This window comes from Diaporthe citri (assembly GCF_014595645.1).
Source record: "Diaporthe citri strain NFHF-8-4 chromosome Unknown scaffold_7, whole genome shotgun sequence".
NCBI classification, from domain to species: Eukaryota; Fungi; Ascomycota; class Sordariomycetes; order Diaporthales; family Diaporthaceae; genus Diaporthe; species Diaporthe citri.
Genome location: NW_025064852.1, coordinates 219891 through 242004, shown reverse-complemented (window position 1 = coordinate 242004; position 22114 = coordinate 219891). Strand labels below are relative to the sequence as shown.

The window sequence follows — 22114 nt, the reverse complement described above, 5'->3', positions numbered from 1 at the left end:
GCGTCTGGCAATGTCGCAGACTCGGGCAGCGGGGAGTCTCGATGGGTGGTGGACATATTTGGGCCGCCCTCTTTGTTTTGTGGCGGCAGGGCAGGGCTTGGAATGTTCCTTGGCTGCTATTTATTTGCTGCCGACTCCCAGCCGCAAGATTGTGCCTCGAGGCTGTTTCTGATGGCCCGACATCTCATTCTCTTGTGATTCATTAGCATCAAGGCGCTGAGAGTCTCTATAAGCGCACAACTTCAGCGTTTAGCATTCTGGACTTCATTTCCTTACTGTCGACATTCGTTGAATTTCTCTTGTCAGATCTCATCACCAGTCACCAGTACAACCTCGTCTCTTGAAGAGACCAAACAGCACCTCATCACCGATCTCTGTGACCAGACTCGAATTATTTTTCCAACCCCGGACTTCCAGCAACCATCTTCTCAGTGGCACAACATCAAAATTCCATTACTCGTGTCCTTTCAACAGCAATACAAAATGCCCTCGGTCAGCACATCCTCGACATCGCACCAACGTCCACGCGAAATGAAGCGCCTCATAACATCCCTCCGCAAGGCCCCAACTCCACTCTCATCACCACTGCCACCCTCCCCACCCCCGACCCCCTGCCCCTGGCTCTGGCGCTGCCACTCCTGCTACACAATCTACCGCCTCGCCGTGACCCGGCGCTGCCTCGACTGCGACCACACCTTCTGCCTGGGCGAGCCCGCCTCCCCGCCAAAGGGCAAGAAGCGCAAGCGCGGCGGGCCGTGCAAGGCCGAGTTCGACTACACGGGCTGGAAGGCCCGGGGCTCGTGGCGCCGGACGGTGCTGCTGAACGGTGACGCGGCCGGCACCGCCACAGGCCTCGTCGCCAAGAAGAATGAACAGAACTGGGGCAACGAGCACAGGGCAGCCACCGAGGCCATAGGCGACGAGGCCCGCTTCGAGGACAAGCGCGAGCGCCTGTTCCTGCGCAGGCGGCACAGCTGCTTCGTCCACTGCGACTTCCCCAGCGAGTGCCACCACTCGCTGTTCCGCGCGCAGCAGGAGGGACGCCCGATCCTCCGCGAGGCCGAGGCGCTGGACGCCGCTGAGGCCGCTGCGCTGGAGGAGGCGGAGGCGGAGGAGCGCGAGAGGGAGGGCAAGCGGTGGACCAGGCGGCTCACGGTGCAGGAGTACAAGCAGCGGCGGGCCGAGAGGCGCAGGAAGTCGAAGTCGGCGGCGGTGGTGTGCATGTCCGATGCGGATCTCTCGACCGTGACTGAGGAGGATGACGACGACGACAACGACAACGACAACGTATCACCGTGCTCGCCCACGTCTCCCGACCCGCCGGGCGATCTCATGCGCGATGTGTCGCCCGTCGAGTACGACGAGGACAACGAGCAGCCGCTCTCCCCGAGCGGCCGGCGCAGGGCCTCGCTGCTCGCGACGACGGACACGCCGGTCGACTTCGCGACCACCGCGGCACCGCTCAGCTTTGACGATACCTACAGCGACGACGAGGAGGAGTACGGCGGCTGCGACGAGCCCGGGGCGCACAACGAGGACCAGCGGCACCGCGCCAAGTCCCGCCGCAAGATCGCCCAGCTCACGGGCGAGGGGCTCGAGTCCTTTGGGCCCTTCATCCTGGACACTTCCGCGCCGTCGCCAACATCACCGCCGGCGGCAGCAGCAACAACCACGATGCACGTGGACAGGTCTGGTAACAACCCCACAGCCCTCGACCTCCAGGCCGCGTGGAGCGAGCAGGCCTGGTTCAGCTCGTCGTCAACCCGGGAGCCGCTTTCCCCCAAGAGCCCCGAGCGCGTGGGCAAGAGAGATAGGATGCTCGCCCTGCTGGGGCGGCGGGGCAGCGGAGGGGACGCGTCCAGCCCGCGACAGCCTGCGCAGGAGATTCACCAGCCCCGCCAACAGCACCACGCCGACGCGACAGCAGTGGCGGGCGAGGAATGGGAATCCTGGTCCGACTCGTCCTCGTCCTCGTCCTCATCCGCCTCCTCAGGGGCCTCACTGCTCTTGTCGTCGGGCACCGAAGGACACAGGGGAGTCATGCCAGGGCCGACGATCGTGGACGACGACGACACCGACGATGACGGGGACGTCCCCATGCGCGATGCCACTGCCCAGTCCCCGCCGCCGACCAAGGACGTCGACGACGAGGACATGGCCCCCCCGATGACTCGCACAGGCGGCCATGGCGTGGGCGCGAGGGGTGACGAGGCGCGTGACCTCAGGGCGCTGCTCAGGATGAGGAACGCTTTCATGAGGGGTGAGATGATATGATGCGATATGGCGATGGGGCCGCGTCCTTTCGACGTAGTATCGTGACAGACGGCACGTCAATGCTCTTGGATTTCTTTCTTTTGTAGATCTGGCATTCCTACAGTATGAAATTATTTGACATATCGGGGAGAAGGAGAGCGAGCACCTCATTGCATTGCATTTCGGCATTCATAATACACTGCGATAACAACTCACTACAAGCATTCTTGGGAGTTTGGCTTTAGCAATTGGAAACAATAAAAACTCAGCATTGCTCCTGTTACTAAGTAGAGATATTTTGTCCTTAGCACGCACACATACCTCCTACTCCTTCCCCTTTCCCCAACGGGATCTTCAGACCACCCGTGTGTCCCAGTCATCCTGTAAACGCGCGAAGATACCGAACAACGTTTGTGGAGTCAGGAGTAAAAAAACAAGGAAGAAAAGCTCTGTTGTTACACACCCGACGCGCTGCCTTTTCCCCGCAGCCCAGAGGCCGGCGGATCCATGCGCCAGGACGAAATCTGACACAGCCCTGCGCGTCCACGGTGGTAAGGTAAAGTTGGACCACCAGTAAACATCATCCAAGGTGTCTGTCCCATGCCCAAAAACCGCCATGGTCTTCGTCTGCCCAGTCGCAAGATAGCCTTCCTCAAGCAAAAGCCCTAGCTGGAACGTGAGATGCCTGCTGACAGGACTCGTAGGACCAATCGCGTCGGGCCGAAAGGCGTATAGCAATAATCATCTTCAAAAATCATCGTCGCGTCCAGCCAGCCCCATCCGAATCCGGCCTTTTGACGAGATTAGGCCTCCTGAGCCTTGAGCTTCTTCTTCTGCTCAACCTTGAGCAGGAGCGCACGGTTGATGTGTGGCAGGACACCACCGAAGGCGATGGTGGCGCGGATCAGGGTGTCGAGCTCTTCGTCACCACGGATGGCAAGCTGCAAGTGGCGGGGCGTGATACGCTTCACCTTGAGATCCTTGGCCGCGTTCTGCGGAACAGAGATCGCGTCAGCATAACAGTACGTTCGGGGAGAGTTAGGCAGCAACAGAGTAGGCGCTGCGGTGCAACGCGAAGACGGATGGGGTCGACAGAGGGATGACTCACGCCTGCGAGCTCGAGGACTTCAGCCGTCAGGTACTCGAGGACGGCAGTAACATAGACGGCAGCCTTGGCGCCAACACGCATCTTGTTCTGGGTGTTTGCCTTGAGGAAACGCTTGACACGACCGCAAGGGAACTGGAGGTGGTGGAAGTCAGTGATCAGATCATAAGGCGCGAGAGTGAATAGTCCGATGCAGCACGACACGTCAAGCCGAGAGTCGACTTCGATGCCGTCCACGCGATCCGGCGCAGAGCCATGTTGATGTGAGATGCGATGCCAAGTCCACCGATGATGTGCCTGAAAAGTCGGATCGAGCTAGGGACAGCCGTGTCATCGGTGCGTGCAGCGTGCAGTGTGCGCACGTCGCGTGTGTGCCGATGAAATGTTTGATCGCCTCGATGGTATTTCGGGTTTGTTTTTGTTGGCAGTGCACAGACGAAGTTGTATAAGCTCGAGGGCGCTCAAGCGACGCGTTGGACAGGATGGATCGAGTCGTGGCATGGCGTGCAGGATCGGTAAACGGCGAACGAGGCGGATCGCGTGCGAAGGGATCGAGGGAGTCGACGACGTGATGCAGAACGCAGACGGCATATAGATCTTCTTACCTGGAGACCAGCACGGGCAGAGTGGCTCTGTTGCTTCTTGGGCCCTTCGGTGGCCGACGTCTTCCCACCAGAGCTCTTGCCGCCCGAGGACTTGCCCTTTCCACCGGCCATTGTGATTATGTTTGTTTTTTTGTTGATCGTTTGGAGCAGGCGGACAAAGTTGGTTGGGAGGTCTGGAGCCTTGAACGCGATATGGCTGGGATTTGTTTTGCGGTGGGTGCTGGCGTGTTGCTGTTGATGGTAGTGTGATGATGATAAGAGCTGTGGTGGGGGGATGCGAAAGTTATGCGATGGGGTCGAAGTTTTCGGGGATGATGGGTTTGAATGGAGTCTGTCCTGCACTGGGCTCGGGTCGCAGGCGCAGTCGTAGGCGTGCCTAGTCAGAGGTGAAAATCGAGGAGGCTGCAAGGCACAAGGTGCAAGGTGCTGGTCGCAGATGCTGGTCCGGTCGGTCCTAGTGCGTTGGTGCTGGAGCTTGGTGCCACTGATTGCCTGCTGGTTGCTTGCTGGTTGTGGCTGCTGATTGCTGTCGGACAGGCGTAATTGGCCTGTTGCTTGGCTCTGTTGTTGACTCCCCCCAAACCTTCCAAGGTTCCAAGGTCCCAAGGCTCGCGCCCAAACGGGTGGTTGGCAGCTGGGCACAACCCTTGCCTTTGGGGGAGGAGCCACCCCCCTAGCTTCCCCCCTCTTGTTCCCTTGGCTCTTCACCTTTCTGTTGGGCTGGGCTGGGTTGGTGCCGGGGTCTGTGTCTGTCCCTGCCGCGCCGCTACGGCGGACCCACTCGTGCCAGATGTGCAGCTCGAGCAGTTCGGATGTGGTCGCAGCAGCAGCCAGCAGCAGCAGTCTGTTGACGGGAATGGGGGCAGATGGAGAGGGGACAGCCAACCCCATCACAGGGCTGGAATGCTTCAAAATAGCATGGATCGAGAGGCCAGCTTCTGGTCTCTTGGACAGATGCTATCTTGAAGGGTGGAAAAAAGAGGGAGGGGAGCAATACGTACCATACTTACCTGGTGTCCGTGGTCATTTGGCTGCGGACAGCTCTGCCCGCAACGGCTGCGATGGCATCAGCGACGGCAGCCATATCCCGCCGCACTGGCGGGTGAGGGACAAAAAAGACGATAAATGGACTTCTTTGGTGACCCTTGAGGCCTTCCAGATGGAACGAAACCGTGTCACGGCCTAGGTGCAGGTTAGGCTGTGGCCTCAATGAAGTCTTTTGGGTCAAGAAGTGCTGCTTCGCTGACGATCCTCCAGAATCACCTACCGGCAGCAAAGCTGTGGCGCAGCTGGTCGACTGTGGCGCATTGGTGAATGGGGATGTGGCTGACCGGGCCTAGCTGACCTGCACGCGAAGGCCTCTGTGATCAGACGCGGCCCAAGCTCCCAGAGTCCGGGGTCGACCTGAGCAAGCTGAGCCTCAAGCCAACCTCACTTCTCCACTTCGTCAGGTCAAGTCAACAGGGCCAGGCTCTTCTGACTGTTAACAACTGAAACTTTGTTTCTCTCATTTCTGCCAAACCCATGTTTTCTCGACCTATTTTGACTTCTCCGTCCCGCCCATCCTTCTTACGCGTTGTGCATCGCCATATAGATTCTTCATTGCTAATGTTTACTTCATCGTGCCCGTGAAGATGACAGTATTTGTCGATGCGCCTCTCTTCTTCATGCAGGCGTTGCCATACCACGAACATAGCGCGAGCCAAGTAATGGACAGCCCGGGTGGGCTCTCGTCTGGGGTCCACCAAATCACAGTCGGTGAAAGCGATAGTACGAGGAGAATGAGTAGAAACTCAACTTTATGTCTCATTCTAACGGGACAGCAAGAGTCTTCACGACAAACTACTGTAGAACCATCTTCTTTACACGATTGTGACCACAGCCTCCTCAGCGGAATCATACCAGCTCTTGGGCAGATTGAAGATAGCTCCAACCCTTTCCATACATCCAGCTGAACGTGGTGATGTTCCCAATACGAGTCCAACGTAATTCCTGCCAATATGGCCGACGAACGGACAACAAGCAATGAAAAACACAGCCGCAGTGACCTCCTCCTTGGCCGTGTCCACACCGTACGGCCCATCCCGAGCCCTTCGCACGTTCGCCCCGTACGGACCCGGCACGGCCTCGCGCGAGAGAGGCCCGTCAGTCCGGTAATGCTGCAGCTTGCTCGTCGTGCCGTCCGCCAACGTGTAACACGCGTCATGTTCCAGCCGGAAGTCCCACTTCAACCGGCACCGCCTGAGCCGACCCTGGAGCTTGATCACACCGCCGGAGACCTTCCCGTACGGGTTGGCCCCCTCGACCGTGGCCTTCGCGTCCAGGACCCTGGCGACAAGCTGGGGTGACTTCAACGGCGACCATACCACCCCCCACTTCATCGACGCCCACGACCACGTCGGCGGGCCCCCGTCCTTGTCGTCGTACGCCAGCGACTCGCTCTCCTGCCCCGATAGCACCAGCCACGGCATGACCTGCCACATCAGGTCAAGAAGCAGCGTATCGGCCCACAGACCCGCCAGGTACCGTCCTTCCCCGCCCTGCGCCTGGGGCATCGTCACGGCCGCGCCGCCGATGGCGGGCAGCTTGTCGCCCCCGAATGTCAGCTGCCGCGACGTGAACGACTTGACGAGCATGCGCCACTGGTCCGCCGGGTCTATGTGCCGGCCCAGCGTGCCGGGCGCCGTGGACGGGTACGGCGCGAGCTGGTCCTCCCCGCGCCGGTGCGTCCTGCACTCGAAGACGAGGGACCCGGGCGCGAAGTGCAGGTTCCGCGTGGCGAGGTACGCCTCCTGGAAGCACCAGCCGCGGTTGTACAGCGGGCCGACGCGCTTGAGGGTGCCCCAGGACGTCGTGAAGGGGGGCTCGAGGAGGCCCTGGTCCAGGGGCGCAGCCAGCACGGCCCTCTTGCGGGCTTTCAGGGGGGTGCTCACCCCCGGGGCAACGGGGAGGCTGAACGTCTTGGTCAGCCACTCGTCCTCCCTGGGGCCGAGGAAGGGGGTCTCCGGGTTGGGCGACGAGGAGCCCGTGACCACGACGAAGGCCTTGCTGTAGACGTCTGCCATCCTCGCGGCCTCCTGCTCCCAGTCTGTTGTGTCGTCTTGGATTATGCAGAGGGAGTCGATCCAGAGGTACGGCAGCTGGAGCTCCTGCGTCACGGTGATGGCGTCCTTGAACGTGTTTGGTAGGTCGGTCACGTTGATCTGTCTCTTGAACTCTTCCAGCCGAGCCTTTGTCAGTGACAGTGGTTTGCTCCCGCCCCAGCAGTGACTCAGGGCCACGTATGGTGGCTGTTCCTGCCAAGTGGTCGTCTCGCAGAGCCGGAGGGCGGCGTTTCCTCCCCCGACGTACAAGAGACGCGTAGGGACGAACGCATTGGCCGAATTTCTGCATGCGCCGTGCTCCGTGCAGCATTGCCGTAAGCTGTCCTTGATGAATCTCAGGCAGGCTTCAGACCGAGTGTCTGTCTGTCGGATGCCTGCTGGGCCCAGGGCGGGAAGTCCGGGGATCGAAGGCGACAACGCCGACGGCACGGCGCTCGGAATCGCGGTTGGGTCCAAGTAGATTTCCACATCTGAGCGGGCATCCTTCCAGTACTTGTCGTGTACGAAACCAATGGTCGTCACGATAATGGGTGCACCCTGTCTGATCATCAGGCCAAAAGAAACCGGCATCGCATTCCCGGTCTCGGTGACCCAGCTCATCCACTCGTCGATGTAGAACGCGTCGAATATCTCACACAGAAGCCGGCAGTACTTGCAGGCCCTGAATGGCAGGCCTGTCTGTGGGCTGACCTGCCGGCTCTTCAACAACTCCTTGGTCGACAGCTTCTCCAGGTCCAGTGCAAGAACACTCCCGCCCTGGACATTTTGGCCGGGCCGCGAGTTCTTTTGGGCACCCGTTGGCGTCCAGATGAAGGTATTCTCGTGGCCCTCGGGCTGGAGGTTATTGCACAGGAGGCACACCCCATTCTTGCCGCTGCTGTACTGTCGTTTGGCGTAGCGGCCTAGCCAGACTGCGGTATCGGCTGCCACGCCAGCGCCCTTGGCCAGATCTCCGAGGGCTTCAAAAAGTTTCGGCATCACTGAGGACCTCAGCGCAATTTATTGCGGCGTTCACGATGCTCGAATATTCGAGGCGAATATTGATGGGGCGCCGGGGTGGGAGTGGCAGCCTCAACTTTTATGGACCATCGTCGGACACTCGTATCAGAATGCCAAGCCTCAGCCGCAATGCAAGATTCCAGAACAAGACAAGTGCTGCCTGTGTGCAACACAGCTGAAGAGTGACCGTGGCTGCTTCGTGTACTCTGATCAGGGCGAAGCTCCTGTAAAGCTGACTGACGGGTACATGTCACGCGAGGTTTGCAGATTGGACCTTTCGAGCCTTTGGAGCGAACCAAACGGGGACTCATGTCTCGGAGGCAGCTGCATTGGGTACACAGGGCGTCGCGGTCCACGACACTGGATTAGTATGAGAGATGCTGGCGTGAATTCAATTCGTCAGGTCCCAGGTCTCAGCCGACAGCGCTGCGGCGACTGTGAGTATGGAAGCCAAGATTGGATTAGCGTTGAGGGGAATTAACGACTGTACCACATTGCGTCTAGTCCAATATGGCAAGTCACGGTGAAGCAATGTGTTCCCAGTGGCACCACGTTGCTGAATTCAGCCGCGTGGCATGATGAGCCCGTTTACCCATCACGAAACAACCTGGTGACTCACTTCAAGGCTGCTAATCTGCGAATCTCACCATATGTACCTGAGACCACCGTTCTACCGGCCTTTCCAGTGGAGCCAAAGCTCTTCTGTTCATATGGTGATGCATTCCAACTGATGATCAATTTCCTGCCTTCAGGTATGAACGCAGCATGAGATCAGTCCGGATACTTGATAGGTCTTTTGGATTCCAGGCGGCAGGGGTTAAGCCTCAATAGGACGTGAACACGGGAGGGGTTTTCAGATACTGTCAGCAGCACATGATCCCGAAAGCATGTAGAAAGCGAAGCCTTGGGTGGCGCCTGTTGTTCTTACAGCTAACGGTGGTTGCCTCGATGTGCCGAGCCCAGCCACTCCACATGTTTGGGATGCATTACCTATTCAATCTGAGCGAGACCTGCGAAGGCCGAATGTAGTGTGGAGGAAAAGAAACTAGGTTCTCAAGCATGCCTTTAGCCGTCATGAAGTGCCTTGTGAAAGCTGGTCCAGGTGAAAATTTGCATTGTATAGACGCTCAAGATGTAATTTGCTATAAACCTGCTATTATGCAGTCAAATCCCAGGCCAAGGACATCCCGTGATCTATCATGTGCAAACGCACGAGCTCAGTGATCTAACCAAAGGCCGGTATGCTGTCGTGTACAGACACGTGCCCGAGGCCCTTTTCACTGATGCCCGGGGGGTCCCCACCGAGATGATTCTCCACCGACGACACAACAGAGACCTGCGTCCCTCCGTCCTCAGCCTCGCGCCGCAGCCTCCTCGAAGCCATGGTGACAGCCACATCAAACGCGTTCTGCGTGCTGACAGCGCTCGCGGCGTTCTTTCCAACGATATCAAACGCGGTCCCGTGCGCCGGTGTGGCGATGACCACGGGCAAACCCCCCTGCACGGTGACGCCGCCGTCGAAGCCGAGCAGCTTCATGGCGATCTGGCCCTGGTCGTGGTACATGGTGACGATGCCGTCGTAGCGGTCCCGCCTGAGGAAGATGGTGTCGCAGGGGAATGGGCCCTCGACAGCTATCCCTTCTCCCTTGGCGGCTTCCACTGCCGGTCTTATGTGGTCGATCTCGTGGCGCCCGAAGTTGCCGCACTCGCCGTTGTGGGGGTTGAGGGCGCAGACCGCGAGGCGGGGGGTTTCGATCCCGGATTCCCAGCTGAGATGGTCGTTAGTTCATGACTTTTCTTTTTTCTTTTTCTTTGCGCATTTGCATCCTGGCAGATCCGACTCACCGCAGCCTGTGAAGAAGCTCGACGGCTTTCAGAGTCGCCTCCTCCGTGACCAGACCGGCCACCTTCTCGATGCCGACGTGGCTCGTGACGCGCGCCGTCCAGAGCTCCCCGCATATGTTGATCTCGCTCGTGGTCCCGGTGAACGACAGCTGCTTCGCGAACCAGCGCAGCTCGTCCTCCTCGTGCATCCCCGCCGCCTTGAGCGAGGACTTGTTCAGAGGGGCGAACACGATGGCGTCCACCTGGCCGTTCTGGGCTAGCTCGACGGCGCGCCGGAGCTGGTGTATTGTCCTTTGGCCGGCTGCCTTGCTGGCTTGTTCGGCGGGTATGGTGCCGAAGGACGAGGCGCTCATGTCGTCCAGGAGCTGGACCCCACCCGGACCTGCTGTGGGAGATAATGGCACCTTGACACCACCGGCAGCCTTTATCGCACCATCGAGATCAGACTGGTCGGCCAGCAGAAATATGTCGGCATTCTGGGTGTTTTTAGTATTGCTGAGAAGCTTTGCAATGATCTCTGGTCCTATTCCTGCTGGGTCTCCGAGGGTTACTGCCACCCGGGGTCTCCTGTCTTGTAGGTGCGAAGGGGCAGTCATGGTGAACCATATGATGTCGAAGTTTATTCTTCAAGGCACCGTTCCAGGAAACTGTCTGTGCAGAGTGCAACGTCTTCCCCAAGGGCAGGCTCGCTAAAGGCTTCTTATTTCTCGGTTCTGCCAATGATGCTCCGCACAGCTTCGGACCGTGATCCAGTCCCTTTGGACTTTCACCGATCAACAGCATGTGTCGGCATTTTACCGGCGCGTCCCAGCCGGTGCAACGCCGTGGAATTGCCGGCGTGGGAACGATGCCAATCGGATGCTCCCTTTTCTTCCCGCCAACCCCCCGCCCCTCACCTCATCCACTTGCACACTTCCCCCATGGGGAACCCTGGAGGGCATCGGTGGAGTATCAAGCCACGGCTTGGGTACGATAACCCGCGGCGAATGGGCGTCGGTGGATCGCCGAGCAGGCGAGAGCCTAAATCAGAGTGATGGTGGAGAGTGAGACAAACATCTCGAGTACAAGTAGTTCACCACAACAATGATATATTGATCAAGGTCTGACGGAAGACACTCTGGTGCCTCGAAATTGTTTTGTTGTTTTGGCGAACCCCATCATCATGTCGACTTCAACACAAATCGCCGTCCAGAAGGACACGGCCGAAACCGTCGAGTGGGCCGACAGCAGTAAGCACCAGCTAGATCAGCAAGAGGCACAACGCCTAGGGCTGGAGTTCGACCCCGACTCGCCTGAAAACAAGAAGCTCGTCCGGAAACTAGACTGGCGGCTCGTGGTGAGTGTCTGCAGACTTTTGGTGAGAAGCCCACGCACCGAGGCTGACCCTGGGACCGTCCGCTGTGACTAGCCGAGCTGTTGGGCCCTCTACCTCTTGTCAAACGTCGACAGGGCCAACATAGGAAACGCGAAGGCAGGTGGGCTCGAGGACGACTTCAAGCTGACCTCCACGCAATACTCCATCATCGTCCTCGTCTTCTTCACGTCCTACATCGTCTGCGAGGTCCCCTCCAACATGGTCCTCGGGCGGGCGAGGCCCAGCATCTACCTCCCGGCCCTCGCCATCCTCTGGGGCGTGGCCGCCGCCTGCCAGGGGGCGTGCCGGAACTGGCACCAGATAGTCGGCCTGCGGTTCCTGATCGGCTTTTTCGAGTCCGGGTTTGCTCCCGGGTGTGCTTTCTACCTGTCCTCGTGGTACAGGAGGTATGAGCTCGCGTCGCGGTATGCGTGGCTGTACACCTCTGTTGCTGTTGCGGGCGCCGTCTCTGGGTTGCTGGCTGGCGTCATCACGGAGTACATGGACGGCGCGGGCGGGATAGCGGGTTGGAGGTGGCTTTTTGTGAGCATTCTCGCCGTTGCGCAACCGAAAATGAGAGACTTCGGATTGCTAACGTGACATTTCTCACGCAGATCATCGAGGGCGTAGCCTCCTGTGTGCTTGGCGTGATTGTGATGTTCGTCATGCCGGATTATCCAACTTCCATCAACAGCAAGTTCCTCACCAAGGAAGAGCGCATCCTGGCCTGCAACCGACTTGCGGTCGACGGCATGGGTCTCGCCCAGGGAGCACAGAAGAGGGTTGGCGAGTGGACCGCTTTGAAGATGACAGTCAAGGACTGGCGAACGTGGTGCCTCTGCTTCCTTTTCGTCATGGGAACTGGAAGCCAGACCATCCAGTACTTCATCCCCTCGCTGGTGGAGACCTTTGGCTGGGAAGGCCACTACGCTCAATGTGTGTACTCCGTCTCTGAACTCTAATATGGTCACATGCTGACTGGTACTAGATATGACCATCCCCGGATATGCGTTTGCAGTGGTCTGCATCCTCGCCGGCTGTTTCACAGCGGACTGGCTCAAGACGATATGGCCGGTTCTTACAGTCATGTCGGGCTCAGGTTTTGTGTTCTTCGTCGCCACTACAGCGGCGACAAACGGCATGGTCCGATACGTGCTGGCCATCTTCGCGTTCGGGACTATCTACGGCTGCTCGCCGCTTACCAAAACATGGATCTCCCATGTGCTCTCTCACCCATCCGAGAAGCGAGCAGTCGCGATTGCATTGATCAATGCACTGGGTAATGGCTCGTCCATTTATGGGTCGTTTCTGTGGCCGGACAAGGACTCTCCCAGGTTCACTCCTGGTTTCGCGTAAGTGACAGCCTCCGACATGGGAGCAAGTGAGTGGGGGGGACTGATATTTCCGCAGGACGACAACAGCGTGGATGGGGGCCCTCGCAGTGGGGACAGTTATCTCAGCGTGGCTGTTCAAGAAATACCCTTCTCAGGCCCAAGACCATGGTGTAGTCATGGCCAACCAGTTGCGAGCGGAGAGGGAGGAGCAACAGAAGAATTCGGCGCAGGTCTAGGCAGTAATCATGGCTATCCAAATCCGATTCCACTTGTCTCCTTTGACATCAAAATGAACGATATGAGCCCTTGCCCTGCACCTCATATCCCTGGAACTGAGAAAGATCCGCGCCCGGAGGAGAGTACTGGTTGCTGTAGTCAAGAAGCTCATAGCCCATGCCCGTCGCCCAAAGCCCATCATTTTGAAAGCCCCACCCAGCAAAGAGATCCGGCGAGTCGGCCGAAACGACCGAGGATCGATCAAAGTTGGCCTGGACGCGAGCATCTTCTCCCGGCACTGAGGCAGAAGTCGTCCTTCGGGACTGCGCAGACGAGGTTCCGAGACCAGCACCGCCCTGTGCATCGGGCCCAACGAAGCTCTGCTGCCGCCTCGCCTGTGTCTTTCGCATCTGTCTCAGCATACGCTCGAAACCATCAGCCATACTGTATACCATGTGGCTCTTGCCTGCTGTGCACGATCTGAGGAGCTTGATAATATTCTTAATCAGGGGTTCTGTACTCGCTGTTGGGTCCACGGTGATCCCAATGGCCTGCCACCGATGTGCCAGTTTCGTAAGGAAGGCGACAGCAAAGGCGATCATTGAATGCATGTATAAAGGCATGCCCACTATTCCGTCCTGGTAGCTTGGCTCATCCAGGAAGTGTTGTAGTATCGCATGGCCTGTGTCGACCGCTCTCAGCGCCAAGGGCCGAAGAGGCACAGGAAGCTCTGACAGTCTGTCCAACGGCCTGCCCCGGAGAACCAGGGAGTTGAGGACAAGGTTGCTGAAGAGGAAGTGGAGATTGACATCTCTCGAGTAAGAACCGCTATGGTCGCGAGATGATGAGCTGTCTTCATTTTGTTCGAGGGCCTGGGAGACCATGAGCCATTTGTCTTTCCAGGCTCGCACCTCTTCCGTGAACCGGAGGTGGTTGAGCACGTTGTCATCAGACCCTGCCATGATTCGTTTTGGCTCCAGGCCGAAATGATCGAAGGCCCTGCTGAGGATCGCGAGGCCGGTGACCTGTGCCAGAAGTGCCGTATCCGAGCTTGTGCAATCTGCCGAGCTGAGGAGCAACTCATAGTCTTTGATGGGCCGTAGAGCCGACTTCATCGGGGGGCGTCCGTGGGCTATTCCTGACTGGTGGTCGAGCACATAGAGCAGGTACCAAAGACGGGCCTTCTCCAAGCACTCTTTGCGTGGTTCTGCAGTCATGCTGTGGCTGTTTTGGTCATCGTTGAAGGCTTCGTAAAAGGCATGGTGCAGGTTCAGCTCAGTCGCCATCCTGATGCTCAGGCCTGACAGCTTCCAGCTGAGATCGGGCTGCCACAGCGCAGCAATGCAGAGGCCACGGATGTCGTCGAGTGTCAGGAACCGATCGAACATGACGGAAGAGACCAGCCCCATGAAGCGTGAATGACACATCTCGTGGACCGATTGTTTGCCTGGGACATGCAGCGAAGTGACAAGCATCAGTGACGTGAAGAGTACGGTCGATGAGCTGCGGATAGACTCAAGAGTGGCCTGAGGAGAGATGCTCGCGGAGAACAGGTGGCGAGACTGCATCCTCCTGAACAAGGCAAGCATCTCCTCGGCCTCCTCGAAAGAGATGACCTTCTCCGAGACCAGGTCAGAATCCATACGCCTCATGCCTCCCTTTTTCCGCAGCTTGCTGGACCGCAGCTGACTCCGGAGTCCGTCGAGCCTGGTGACCTCGATCAGGCTCTTCATCGGGTCCGGGGAGACGTTGCGCTCGCGGGTCTCCTTGTCCGCGCCTGGCTCTTCCGAGTGCTGCCGCGTCTCCTGCGCGGGCTGGTGGGCTTCCAACACCGTGGGCTGGGAGTACATGTCGATGTGGGGCATCCCGAGCTTGTCGAGGATATCCTCAACGGCCCTTGACAGCTTGACTATCGTCATCTGCGTCTGCCTGCGTGCAGAGCATCAGCGATTGACTGTTCGCATGACTGGTTGGCAACCAAGGCTTTGGAAGGCCTCACTCACAGGGTGTTCCCGCATTCATAACTGTCTGCCATCTTGCTCAATTTTGAGGCCTCATCCTCGATAGTGTCACCCGCCGTCCAGGACTTCTTTTGCCGCAGACAAACGATGTCCAGCCGCAGACATCGTGTGCAGCGACCAGAGGCGCGGCCTTCCTCAGCCGTGACGCACTTCACCTTGACCTTGCGACAGTTCGCACATGCCTTGCTCTGACGCACCGCCGTGTTGAACGGTGCATCTTCGTCCCCACTCCGCGCGGACCCAGTCGTCTTCTGCCGCTTCCGGCGGTGGTCGGACTGCTCGGGCGAGGACGCTCGGTCTGCGAGCCGTGAATCGTTCATTGTCCGCCGGTTCGCCGGGTGCCGCATAACTGACTTAAGCCTTTCCCCTCGAAACCTACGACCTGGCTGCACTGATATCGCCCGTGGTGTCGATAAGTCATTCGGTGTGCTGCTTGATGGTCGTCGGCTCGTCGGTGTTTTGCCGATCCGTGGTTGCCCAGCGCCGAGCTTGGCCCTCGACTCGACGTTGGAGGAGGATGCGGGGGCGCCGGGTCGAAGTGAGGTATCACTGTATCAGGTGACGAGGAGTAGAGAAGTCTTTGCAAGGGGGTGGGAAATTGAAAACCTAAAAGTCACCAAGGTATAGAGATGATATATACTCAGGTAAGATATATTCAAAATGGTAAAGATATGCCATGAATATAATTATTAGTGTGTAACCTTGAACAACGAAGGCTTGATGGTAGACGCTGTGTTGATATAAAGTTATTGCTTTAATGCTTGAAATAGAACAAGAAACTGTCTTGAAAGTCATAACTAAGCCCTCCCGGACTTCTCATCACTTCTGACAGCCCTCGGCCTTCTCCAAACTCGCCTGTTCGACTTGCCCAGCCCACTGGCCATTCCCTACGCCGAGCCCCTGCCCCTTCCCCTTCCTCCGCGGCGTGAACCTCGTCCCCGTCCGCGAGAGGCTCCAAAGAAGTCACTTCCGGGTGGCTGTTCGTGGTCTCCCCATTGATAGAGCTCGCCCAGGTCAACCGAGTCGGGATTCTCGGAAGGTCGAAGCTCCCTTGGTGAGACCGCAAAGAGCTCGACCTCTGCAACATCCACCCCGACCCCGTCATAGATCGCGGGGCCGCCACCATCCCACGGAACGGAATAAATGCGAGGTGACCCGACCAGGCGACTGGTTGTGCGCTCGACAAGCCTGCCGACAGGCACGCCCAGATCCTCCGGGTACTTTTCCTCCAGGGCGTCAGGGTCCAGTCCACGCCCCGCACACATTCTCTTCAGGGAAGCCAGATAATGCGGGTTAGCGCTGGCTTCCGCCTCCACCATCAGCTCGCGGTAGGGCTCGATGGTGCCGGCGAGCCCGTCCCAGGCCTCCTGGTAGTCCGCCACGATGAGCGCGCGGGCGACGGCGGCCGTCGCTGCCGGCCTGCGCCGCGCCAGCTCCACGTACGTCTCGGCGCGGGCCCGCAGGGGGAACCATATCTGCCGCGGGAGGTCGGCGTCGGGGGTGTCGTCCGTGATGCGCGACAGGTCGTTGGTCATGATGAAGCGGGCGGTGATGGCGCTGGCGTACCGGCCGCCAACATCGGGCTGGAGGGAGCACCACTTGGCGAACATGGTGTTGTTGTAGATGCCGCGGACGACGCAGTAGGCCTCGGCCGTCAGGAAGTGCGCCGGCCGCCGCAGCCGCGCGTACCTGTCGACGTTGCCGTGGTACGCGGCCATGAGGATCAGCAGGTCTTTGTTGCCGCTGGGGAGGTCTCTGGGTAAGGGGTTCCACAGGAGCGCTGCCATCTCCTCGGTCGTCAGCCAGTCAGAGCCCTTTGTGTTGTAAAATGTAGATGTGTGCTCATCGACATTCCAATCTTCGGTAATGTTGAAATAGCATGGAGCAAGCTCCTCATCGACTATATAATAATTAGGGTCGAGTTGCGTCTTGTCGCTGTCAAACCTTGACAGTGGGCGCAGGGACCGGAAGCCGCGCTTCAGCTCCAAAGTGGAAACGACTGCTGTATCTCCGTTGAGACCACAGCTTGCAGCCTTGGGACAGTCCAGGTCCACACTCCTCAGGCAGTCGTTCATCACCTGCCAACGCACAGGGTGGCGGACGATCTGGTCGAAAATGTCTTGGCTTGCATTGCTGCAGCGGCCCTCGCCGCCTCCGTGCCGTCGGCTTCGCATGACGCTATCTTGAGCCTCCTCGGCGATAGCAACGTCAGGGAGGAGATCGAGCTCTGAGTAGAGATCGTTGTAGCCAGCAACGGCGCAGGCACGGCCGACCTGGTAGCGCATATGTGGGTAGCGCCTTGCCAGCTGCCGGTACGTGCCCTCGGATGCGACATCCGGGTACCAGATGCAGTAAGGGAACTCCTCGGCCGCTGAAATGTCCGGTATCTTATTGCTCATGATGGCGCGGGCGTGCAGTGCCCGGGCGAACACAGGGTCCTGCTCGGCTGACCCAGGCAGCAACTCAACTGCGAAGCCGTCGTGATGCCGGATGCCGCGCAGCACGCAGAGCCCGGTTACATGGGCCATGAGGCTGGGGTCGTTGGCTGGCAGTTTCTCGCCACGTAGAGCGGCTTTGCAGATGTCATCGCTGTAGATCTTGTCGATATCGCCGCTGAAAATGGACGTCCAGTCTGTGAGGCAGAAATCAGCCATCTGTCCCCGGGGGTAAGGAGTTCCGAGGGTGTTTTGAGTAACTCATCATCGTACCATCTTTGGCGGGATCATCGACTCTCCAGCCTCCTTCGCTTGCTGTGTCCCAGGATTGAGATGTCATCTACGCTGCGTTGTGTTGGCCTCAGCAGACGCTCTGATGATTTGTACAAAAAGACGGCATGGCGTACCTAAAGAGTTTTCTCTGACCCGAAAGTCGCTGCTAGTGAGCCTCTGATGAATAGATCTCCAAGGAGCAGATTGGCTGCCAAAACTGGAGAGAATAGTGGGGTTGGTGAACGCGAATAACTTGAAGTTACCTGTGCTATTTATGTTACGGGTGCGGATGCTGACAGGAGACAAGTGCTTCCATCGCCTGCCCCAATTGGCCTCGTTGGCCTCATTTGGAGTCAATCGGCCTCAATCCGCCTGAACCCTGCGTACAGCACAGTCAGACTCTGTCATCATAGTCAATAGTACCACACGCTTCTTGCTACTATAGACCAAAGCATCTCGTATAGTACTGATGGCACTGTCCGCAGATATGCAGCACAAGAATGCGCAAACCCGGCAACCACCTTCAATATTCCAGCAGCGGCTAAGTGCTGTTTATGTAGTGCTTACATCCTACATAGTAGGCAGAGATTTGACACACTATTGGCTGAAAGAAGGCATATGAAATCGCGTTATGAATTATCTGCGGATTCCTCAGCTATAACAAAATCAACGAACAAGCACGACCATAAACGCTTCGAATCTTGTTATGCGAATCGATTTCATTCGGATTGGAACTATCCTTAGTTCCAGGGCCCTGGCTGGTCTCGTCCCATTACTGTTTCGACCAAGCTTCGGTCATGAAACGCTCGATGGGCTTAGGTTGAACGTCCGGGAACTTCTCGTTCAGTCGCCCGTCCTTTGGCAGAAGCATCTTGCCCTGCGCGACGGACAACCCGATCCACGCACTTATCGCAGCAGGATCCATGCCATTGTACGAGGCACTGTCGTCAAACATGGGCGTTGACTTACCCTTTCCAAGATCCGCCACAGAGTCGTAGGTGACATGGAACTTGTCACCTGTGTTGTACAGGTCAGCTGCTAGTGCTTCAAGGCATTGAATACTCTTGTGTCACTTACCAGTGATCTTCTCAGCCAAAGCCACAAGTTCATTCAGACATGTGTCGGCGCCGCTGATGATGCTCCACTCCTGCCACTCCGGCTCGTTTATAAGACGATCAAGGAACCGAGCAAGGTCCTTGGAGTATAGCATGCTGTACTGCTCATTGTCAGTTCCGGGAATGGCCACGGACCGCGCGGGCACGTTGAGGGACCAGTTGAAAGGTCTCAGATGGCTCGGGATGTTTCGGGAGGCCAAAGTAGTCCATGAACATAACGTTGGCTACGCGGGCATATGTTAACCTTGACTCAGCGAGGGCCTTGGCTGCACGCAGCACGGGCCCAGTAAAGTCATCCGGGGCAGTTTCGCTTGCATTCGCGGCGTTAGATCAGTTCCTCGACTTCATATCAACCCAACGCTTTTAACTCATCCTACAGGTGTATACCCTGCAAACTCGCTCGGGATGAATCGCCGTGTTACCTGCGACTTCTCTGCTGCCGCAATAAGTTTAAGCTGCGCTTGTTCCGACGGCCCCTCGATGTTCAGGGCCGAGATGATGGTGTCAACTCGGTGAGCTTCCAGTGTCTTTGCGGTTTCCTCAACATCATCATAATCGACAGCCACGAACTTGACTCCACTATTCGCAGTCGCAGAGGGAACTCTTTGAACTAATCAACACGAAGACATCACGTAGGTGATTAATGTGTCTCCTACCCTTCACAATTTTTGTTCCTACCGGTTAGGACCAACTGATCCACAACGGTCTTCCCTACATCACCAGTGCCACCCGCTACTGCGACGGCAACCATCTTGGAAAGTATAGGATGATATGAAGAAGAGCAACTAAAATCGAGGTGGAATGCTGAGTTGGAGATGAATGGTGTGTAAGAACTATACAGCGGAGTTCAACGGTGAATAGAGTCGGTGGGCTGCTGAATGAGATTCAATTGTGAGACTGCAGCCTTATTATAATGAGCACTGATGAATATGATTTATAATCCATCAATGAAGGCGTCTCAAGTTGTGTGAGATCTTGGCCGAGGGCAGCGAGATGCGGTGGTTTCGGCGGTTGAGTGCGCCGGTTGCTCGGTGGCCGAGTACCGCGATGCGAAGTTACTTGTGCCTGTAACCATGGATGATGTTCTTTGCTTGTACGGTAATTCTTTAGAATGAATCTCTCTCTTTTCCAAAAAGTTTGTTCTTCTTTTCGCACGGCATTCTCATCATAGCCGAGATTTGAATAAGTTGCTCGTGTACCTGGATGTGGTGAAAGACGCTGTAGCTGAGCTTCGCCGGTACAATAGCTCCCTCTTATTTAAGGTGGATCAAGACGATTCTCCAAGTGCATGACAACACTGTTCATGTTATCGTTCAGCTTGATTTCGCACACGCCTCAGAGCGATCCAAGCCCTTAAAATTGAACCTCTAGGGATACCTACAATCGCATGAGAGTTGTGAGTTAAGACAGCACACTACGCCCACTGCACTATAGCCACAGATACTAAAAGTTCAGAATTGTATAGAACGCTCTAGACAATACAGTGTAGCCTATGCAACTATGCCGTCACATGAGAATAAAATTAGAGTTTCTACTCTCGTGTGCTGCATCACAGAACCGGCCATTGCAAAAACTTTTTCATAAAAAATATTGACGACTCTGGAACACATCCCTCTTCCTCACTCGCGGCACCACCTATTTTGGAACAGCTTGAATAATGGAGTCTTGTCGTCGTGGTTGATACGTGTAAACATGGAGAGCCTTGAGACCCGCCTGGTCAAGCAGGGCGTACCACTCCTTGAGTGTTCGCTCCCGCGACCCAAGTGAAGCCATGATGGTGAGGTCCACCGTGGCGGCCTCCCAAGGCACCCCAGAATCGGGCAAGACCATGTCATCGATCAAGATCTGTGACTCCGGTCCCGACGCTGCGACCAGATGCTTCAGAATCTCAACGCATTTGTCGTCAGGCCAGTCGTGAATAATCTGGCGCAAGTAATAGAAGCGTGCGCCCTTGATCGGCTGCTCCGTGAAGAAGTCGTGTGGCAGCTTCTGGATACCGTCGGGGATCACAACACCAGGAGGAAGATGCTCCAGCGTCTGCGGCAGATCTTGTAGTACGAGTTTCCCCTTTAGGTGTGGGAAAGCGCCCAACAGTGCTGCAGACTGGTGCCCAAAGCCACCACCGACGTCGACAAATACGTGCTCGCCCCCGAAGTCGCCGACCTCCTTTCCGAACGGGAAGACCGTAAACCACGGAGTGCCGACAGCACCCTGCACAGTCATGGCCTGCTGCAGGGGACCAAACCGCTCAGGCTGTGTCGGCAACCACATAAAAGCGGGCAGGTCCGTGGGGAACGCCTTTTGGAAGGCCGTGTGGGCGGCATCGGTGACGTCCTGGTACTTGGTCTCCGCGAGGAAGGAGGACAACGCCTGGAAGACGGGGCCGCAGTTGTCGAAGAAGTGGTACACGCCCCCGCGGTAGCCGGGCTGAGCCAGCGTGAGGGTGATCTCACTGGCCGTGAAGGAGTCCGGGCCGGATTCTCGAATCATACCGACTGATGCTAAGTATCGTAGGATTCGGCCTTCATGGTGAGATTGGCGCCCGGAATCAGTACATCGAGCGGCCAAGTATTTTTTAGGTGAGGCATACAGACTACTTACCGAGTAACAAGGGCGATGCGTTCTTCTTCGCGGCCAACTCTGCGGCGGTCATAGGGCTCTTGGCCTCTGCCAGGGCCTGGAAGATTTCGAGGTCCTGTGCAATTCGAGCTGCGGTGATCTCAAGATGCTAAGCCTTGTGTTAGTCGCTTTATGGATGAAATCGACTTTGCGCCGACTTGGGGTTCCTAACCAGCCCAGATAAACGCGAGAGCGTGTCGTGCGGTGTCTCCAGCTTCAGCTGGAGACTGCGCAGGAGGTCAAGGACCTTGTGCCGCCCAGCAGTGTCTGCCTGCACGGCGAGCGCCTCGATCTGTGCGAAGAGAGAGTCCATAGTGCCACGTAAATGTTGCCGAGGTCGTCTTTCTCCAATGTGATGGGAGATCAGAAAAGCAGAGACCGCCTTCACGATGCGTTTATCGATGAAAGATCCCAGTATCTTGGAAGCTGAGAAGGAGTTGAAGACCTGAGGCGCGACAATATAAATGCACAAGTACGGCTGAGTCAAGACCACACTACCGGGGCCAAGTTGACATTCCCCAACCCCCAAGGACATTCCCTCTTATATAGAGAAGGGGACTTGACCCCTTGGTGTGAATATGAACAGCAAACTTCCCTTTAAGTCTGGCTGCCAACGAATAGACAAAAGAGTGTGAGGTCGCTGTAGATGTTGGTATGTCCAGGGTGTTCAGGCCCAATTATATTCCATCTTCATGCGGCCCTGCTGCATTGAATCTCCAACGACAACCAACAGGTCCGCCTCTGGCCACTTATACTCACCGATGGACAGTTGAACCCCAATGAGAACCATCCCATAAGCAATTAACGCGGAGCCAAGGTTTCTAGTCATTCCTGCC

General features: G+C 57.2%; 9 protein-coding genes across 9 annotated transcripts; 2 read left to right on the top strand and 7 right to left on the bottom strand.

Moving 5' to 3' along the window:
• Positions 1 to 483: 483 nt before the first annotated feature.
• Positions 484 to 2274, top strand: INS49_013286 (uncharacterized protein; the record flags this gene model as incomplete). Its single annotated transcript, XM_043173985.1, has 1 exon — positions 484 to 2274. One exon carries the CDS (start codon positions 484 to 486, stop codon positions 2272 to 2274), a length of 1791 nt encoding a protein of 596 aa, XP_043020930.1.
• A 782-nt stretch (positions 2275 to 3056) lies between these two features.
• INS49_013285 (uncharacterized protein) lies at positions 3057 to 4074 on the bottom strand (the record flags this gene model as incomplete). The annotated part of the gene is made up of 3 exons (XM_043173984.1): positions 3057 to 3245; positions 3362 to 3493; positions 3964 to 4074. 3 exons carry the CDS (start codon positions 4072 to 4074, stop codon positions 3057 to 3059), a joined length of 432 nt encoding a protein of 143 aa, XP_043020929.1.
• Positions 4075 to 5825: 1751 nt separating this feature from the next.
• On the bottom strand, positions 5826 to 8045 carry INS49_013284 (uncharacterized protein; the record flags this gene model as incomplete). Its single annotated transcript, XM_043173983.1, has 1 exon — positions 5826 to 8045. One exon carries the CDS (start codon positions 8043 to 8045, stop codon positions 5826 to 5828), a length of 2220 nt encoding a protein of 739 aa, XP_043020928.1.
• A 1246-nt stretch (positions 8046 to 9291) lies between these two features.
• Positions 9292 to 10507, bottom strand: INS49_013283 (uncharacterized protein; the record flags this gene model as incomplete). The annotated part of the gene is made up of 2 exons (XM_043173982.1): positions 9292 to 9835; positions 9912 to 10507. The coding sequence occupies 2 exons, from the start codon at positions 10505 to 10507 to the stop codon at positions 9292 to 9294; spliced, it is 1140 nt and encodes a 379-aa protein (XP_043020927.1).
• Positions 10508 to 11073: 566 nt separating this feature from the next.
• On the top strand, positions 11074 to 12835 carry INS49_013282 (uncharacterized protein; the record flags this gene model as incomplete). The annotated part of the gene is made up of 5 exons (XM_043173981.1): positions 11074 to 11247; positions 11320 to 11808; positions 11880 to 12201; positions 12254 to 12617; positions 12676 to 12835. 5 exons carry the CDS (start codon positions 11074 to 11076, stop codon positions 12833 to 12835), a joined length of 1509 nt encoding a protein of 502 aa, XP_043020926.1.
• A 48-nt stretch (positions 12836 to 12883) lies between these two features.
• Positions 12884 to 15156, bottom strand: INS49_013281 (uncharacterized protein; the record flags this gene model as incomplete). Its single annotated transcript, XM_043173980.1, has 2 exons — positions 12884 to 14744; positions 14819 to 15156. The coding sequence occupies 2 exons, from the start codon at positions 15154 to 15156 to the stop codon at positions 12884 to 12886; spliced, it is 2199 nt and encodes a 732-aa protein (XP_043020925.1).
• A 567-nt stretch (positions 15157 to 15723) lies between these two features.
• INS49_013280 (uncharacterized protein) lies at positions 15724 to 17490 on the bottom strand (the record flags this gene model as incomplete). The annotated part of the gene is made up of 1 exon (XM_043173979.1): positions 15724 to 17490. The coding sequence occupies one exon, from the start codon at positions 17488 to 17490 to the stop codon at positions 15724 to 15726; it is 1767 nt and encodes a 588-aa protein (XP_043020924.1).
• Positions 17491 to 18316: 826 nt separating this feature from the next.
• INS49_013279 (uncharacterized protein) lies at positions 18317 to 19410 on the bottom strand (the record flags this gene model as incomplete). The annotated part of the gene is made up of 5 exons (XM_043173978.1): positions 18317 to 18561; positions 18622 to 18760; positions 18795 to 18969; positions 19047 to 19262; positions 19352 to 19410. 5 exons carry the CDS (start codon positions 19408 to 19410, stop codon positions 18317 to 18319), a joined length of 834 nt encoding a protein of 277 aa, XP_043020923.1.
• Positions 19411 to 20294: 884 nt separating this feature from the next.
• On the bottom strand, positions 20295 to 21591 carry INS49_013278 (uncharacterized protein; the record flags this gene model as incomplete). Its single annotated transcript, XM_043173977.1, has 3 exons — positions 20295 to 21160; positions 21261 to 21387; positions 21451 to 21591. The coding sequence occupies 3 exons, from the start codon at positions 21589 to 21591 to the stop codon at positions 20295 to 20297; spliced, it is 1134 nt and encodes a 377-aa protein (XP_043020922.1).
• Between the last annotated feature and the right edge of the window lie 523 nt (positions 21592 to 22114).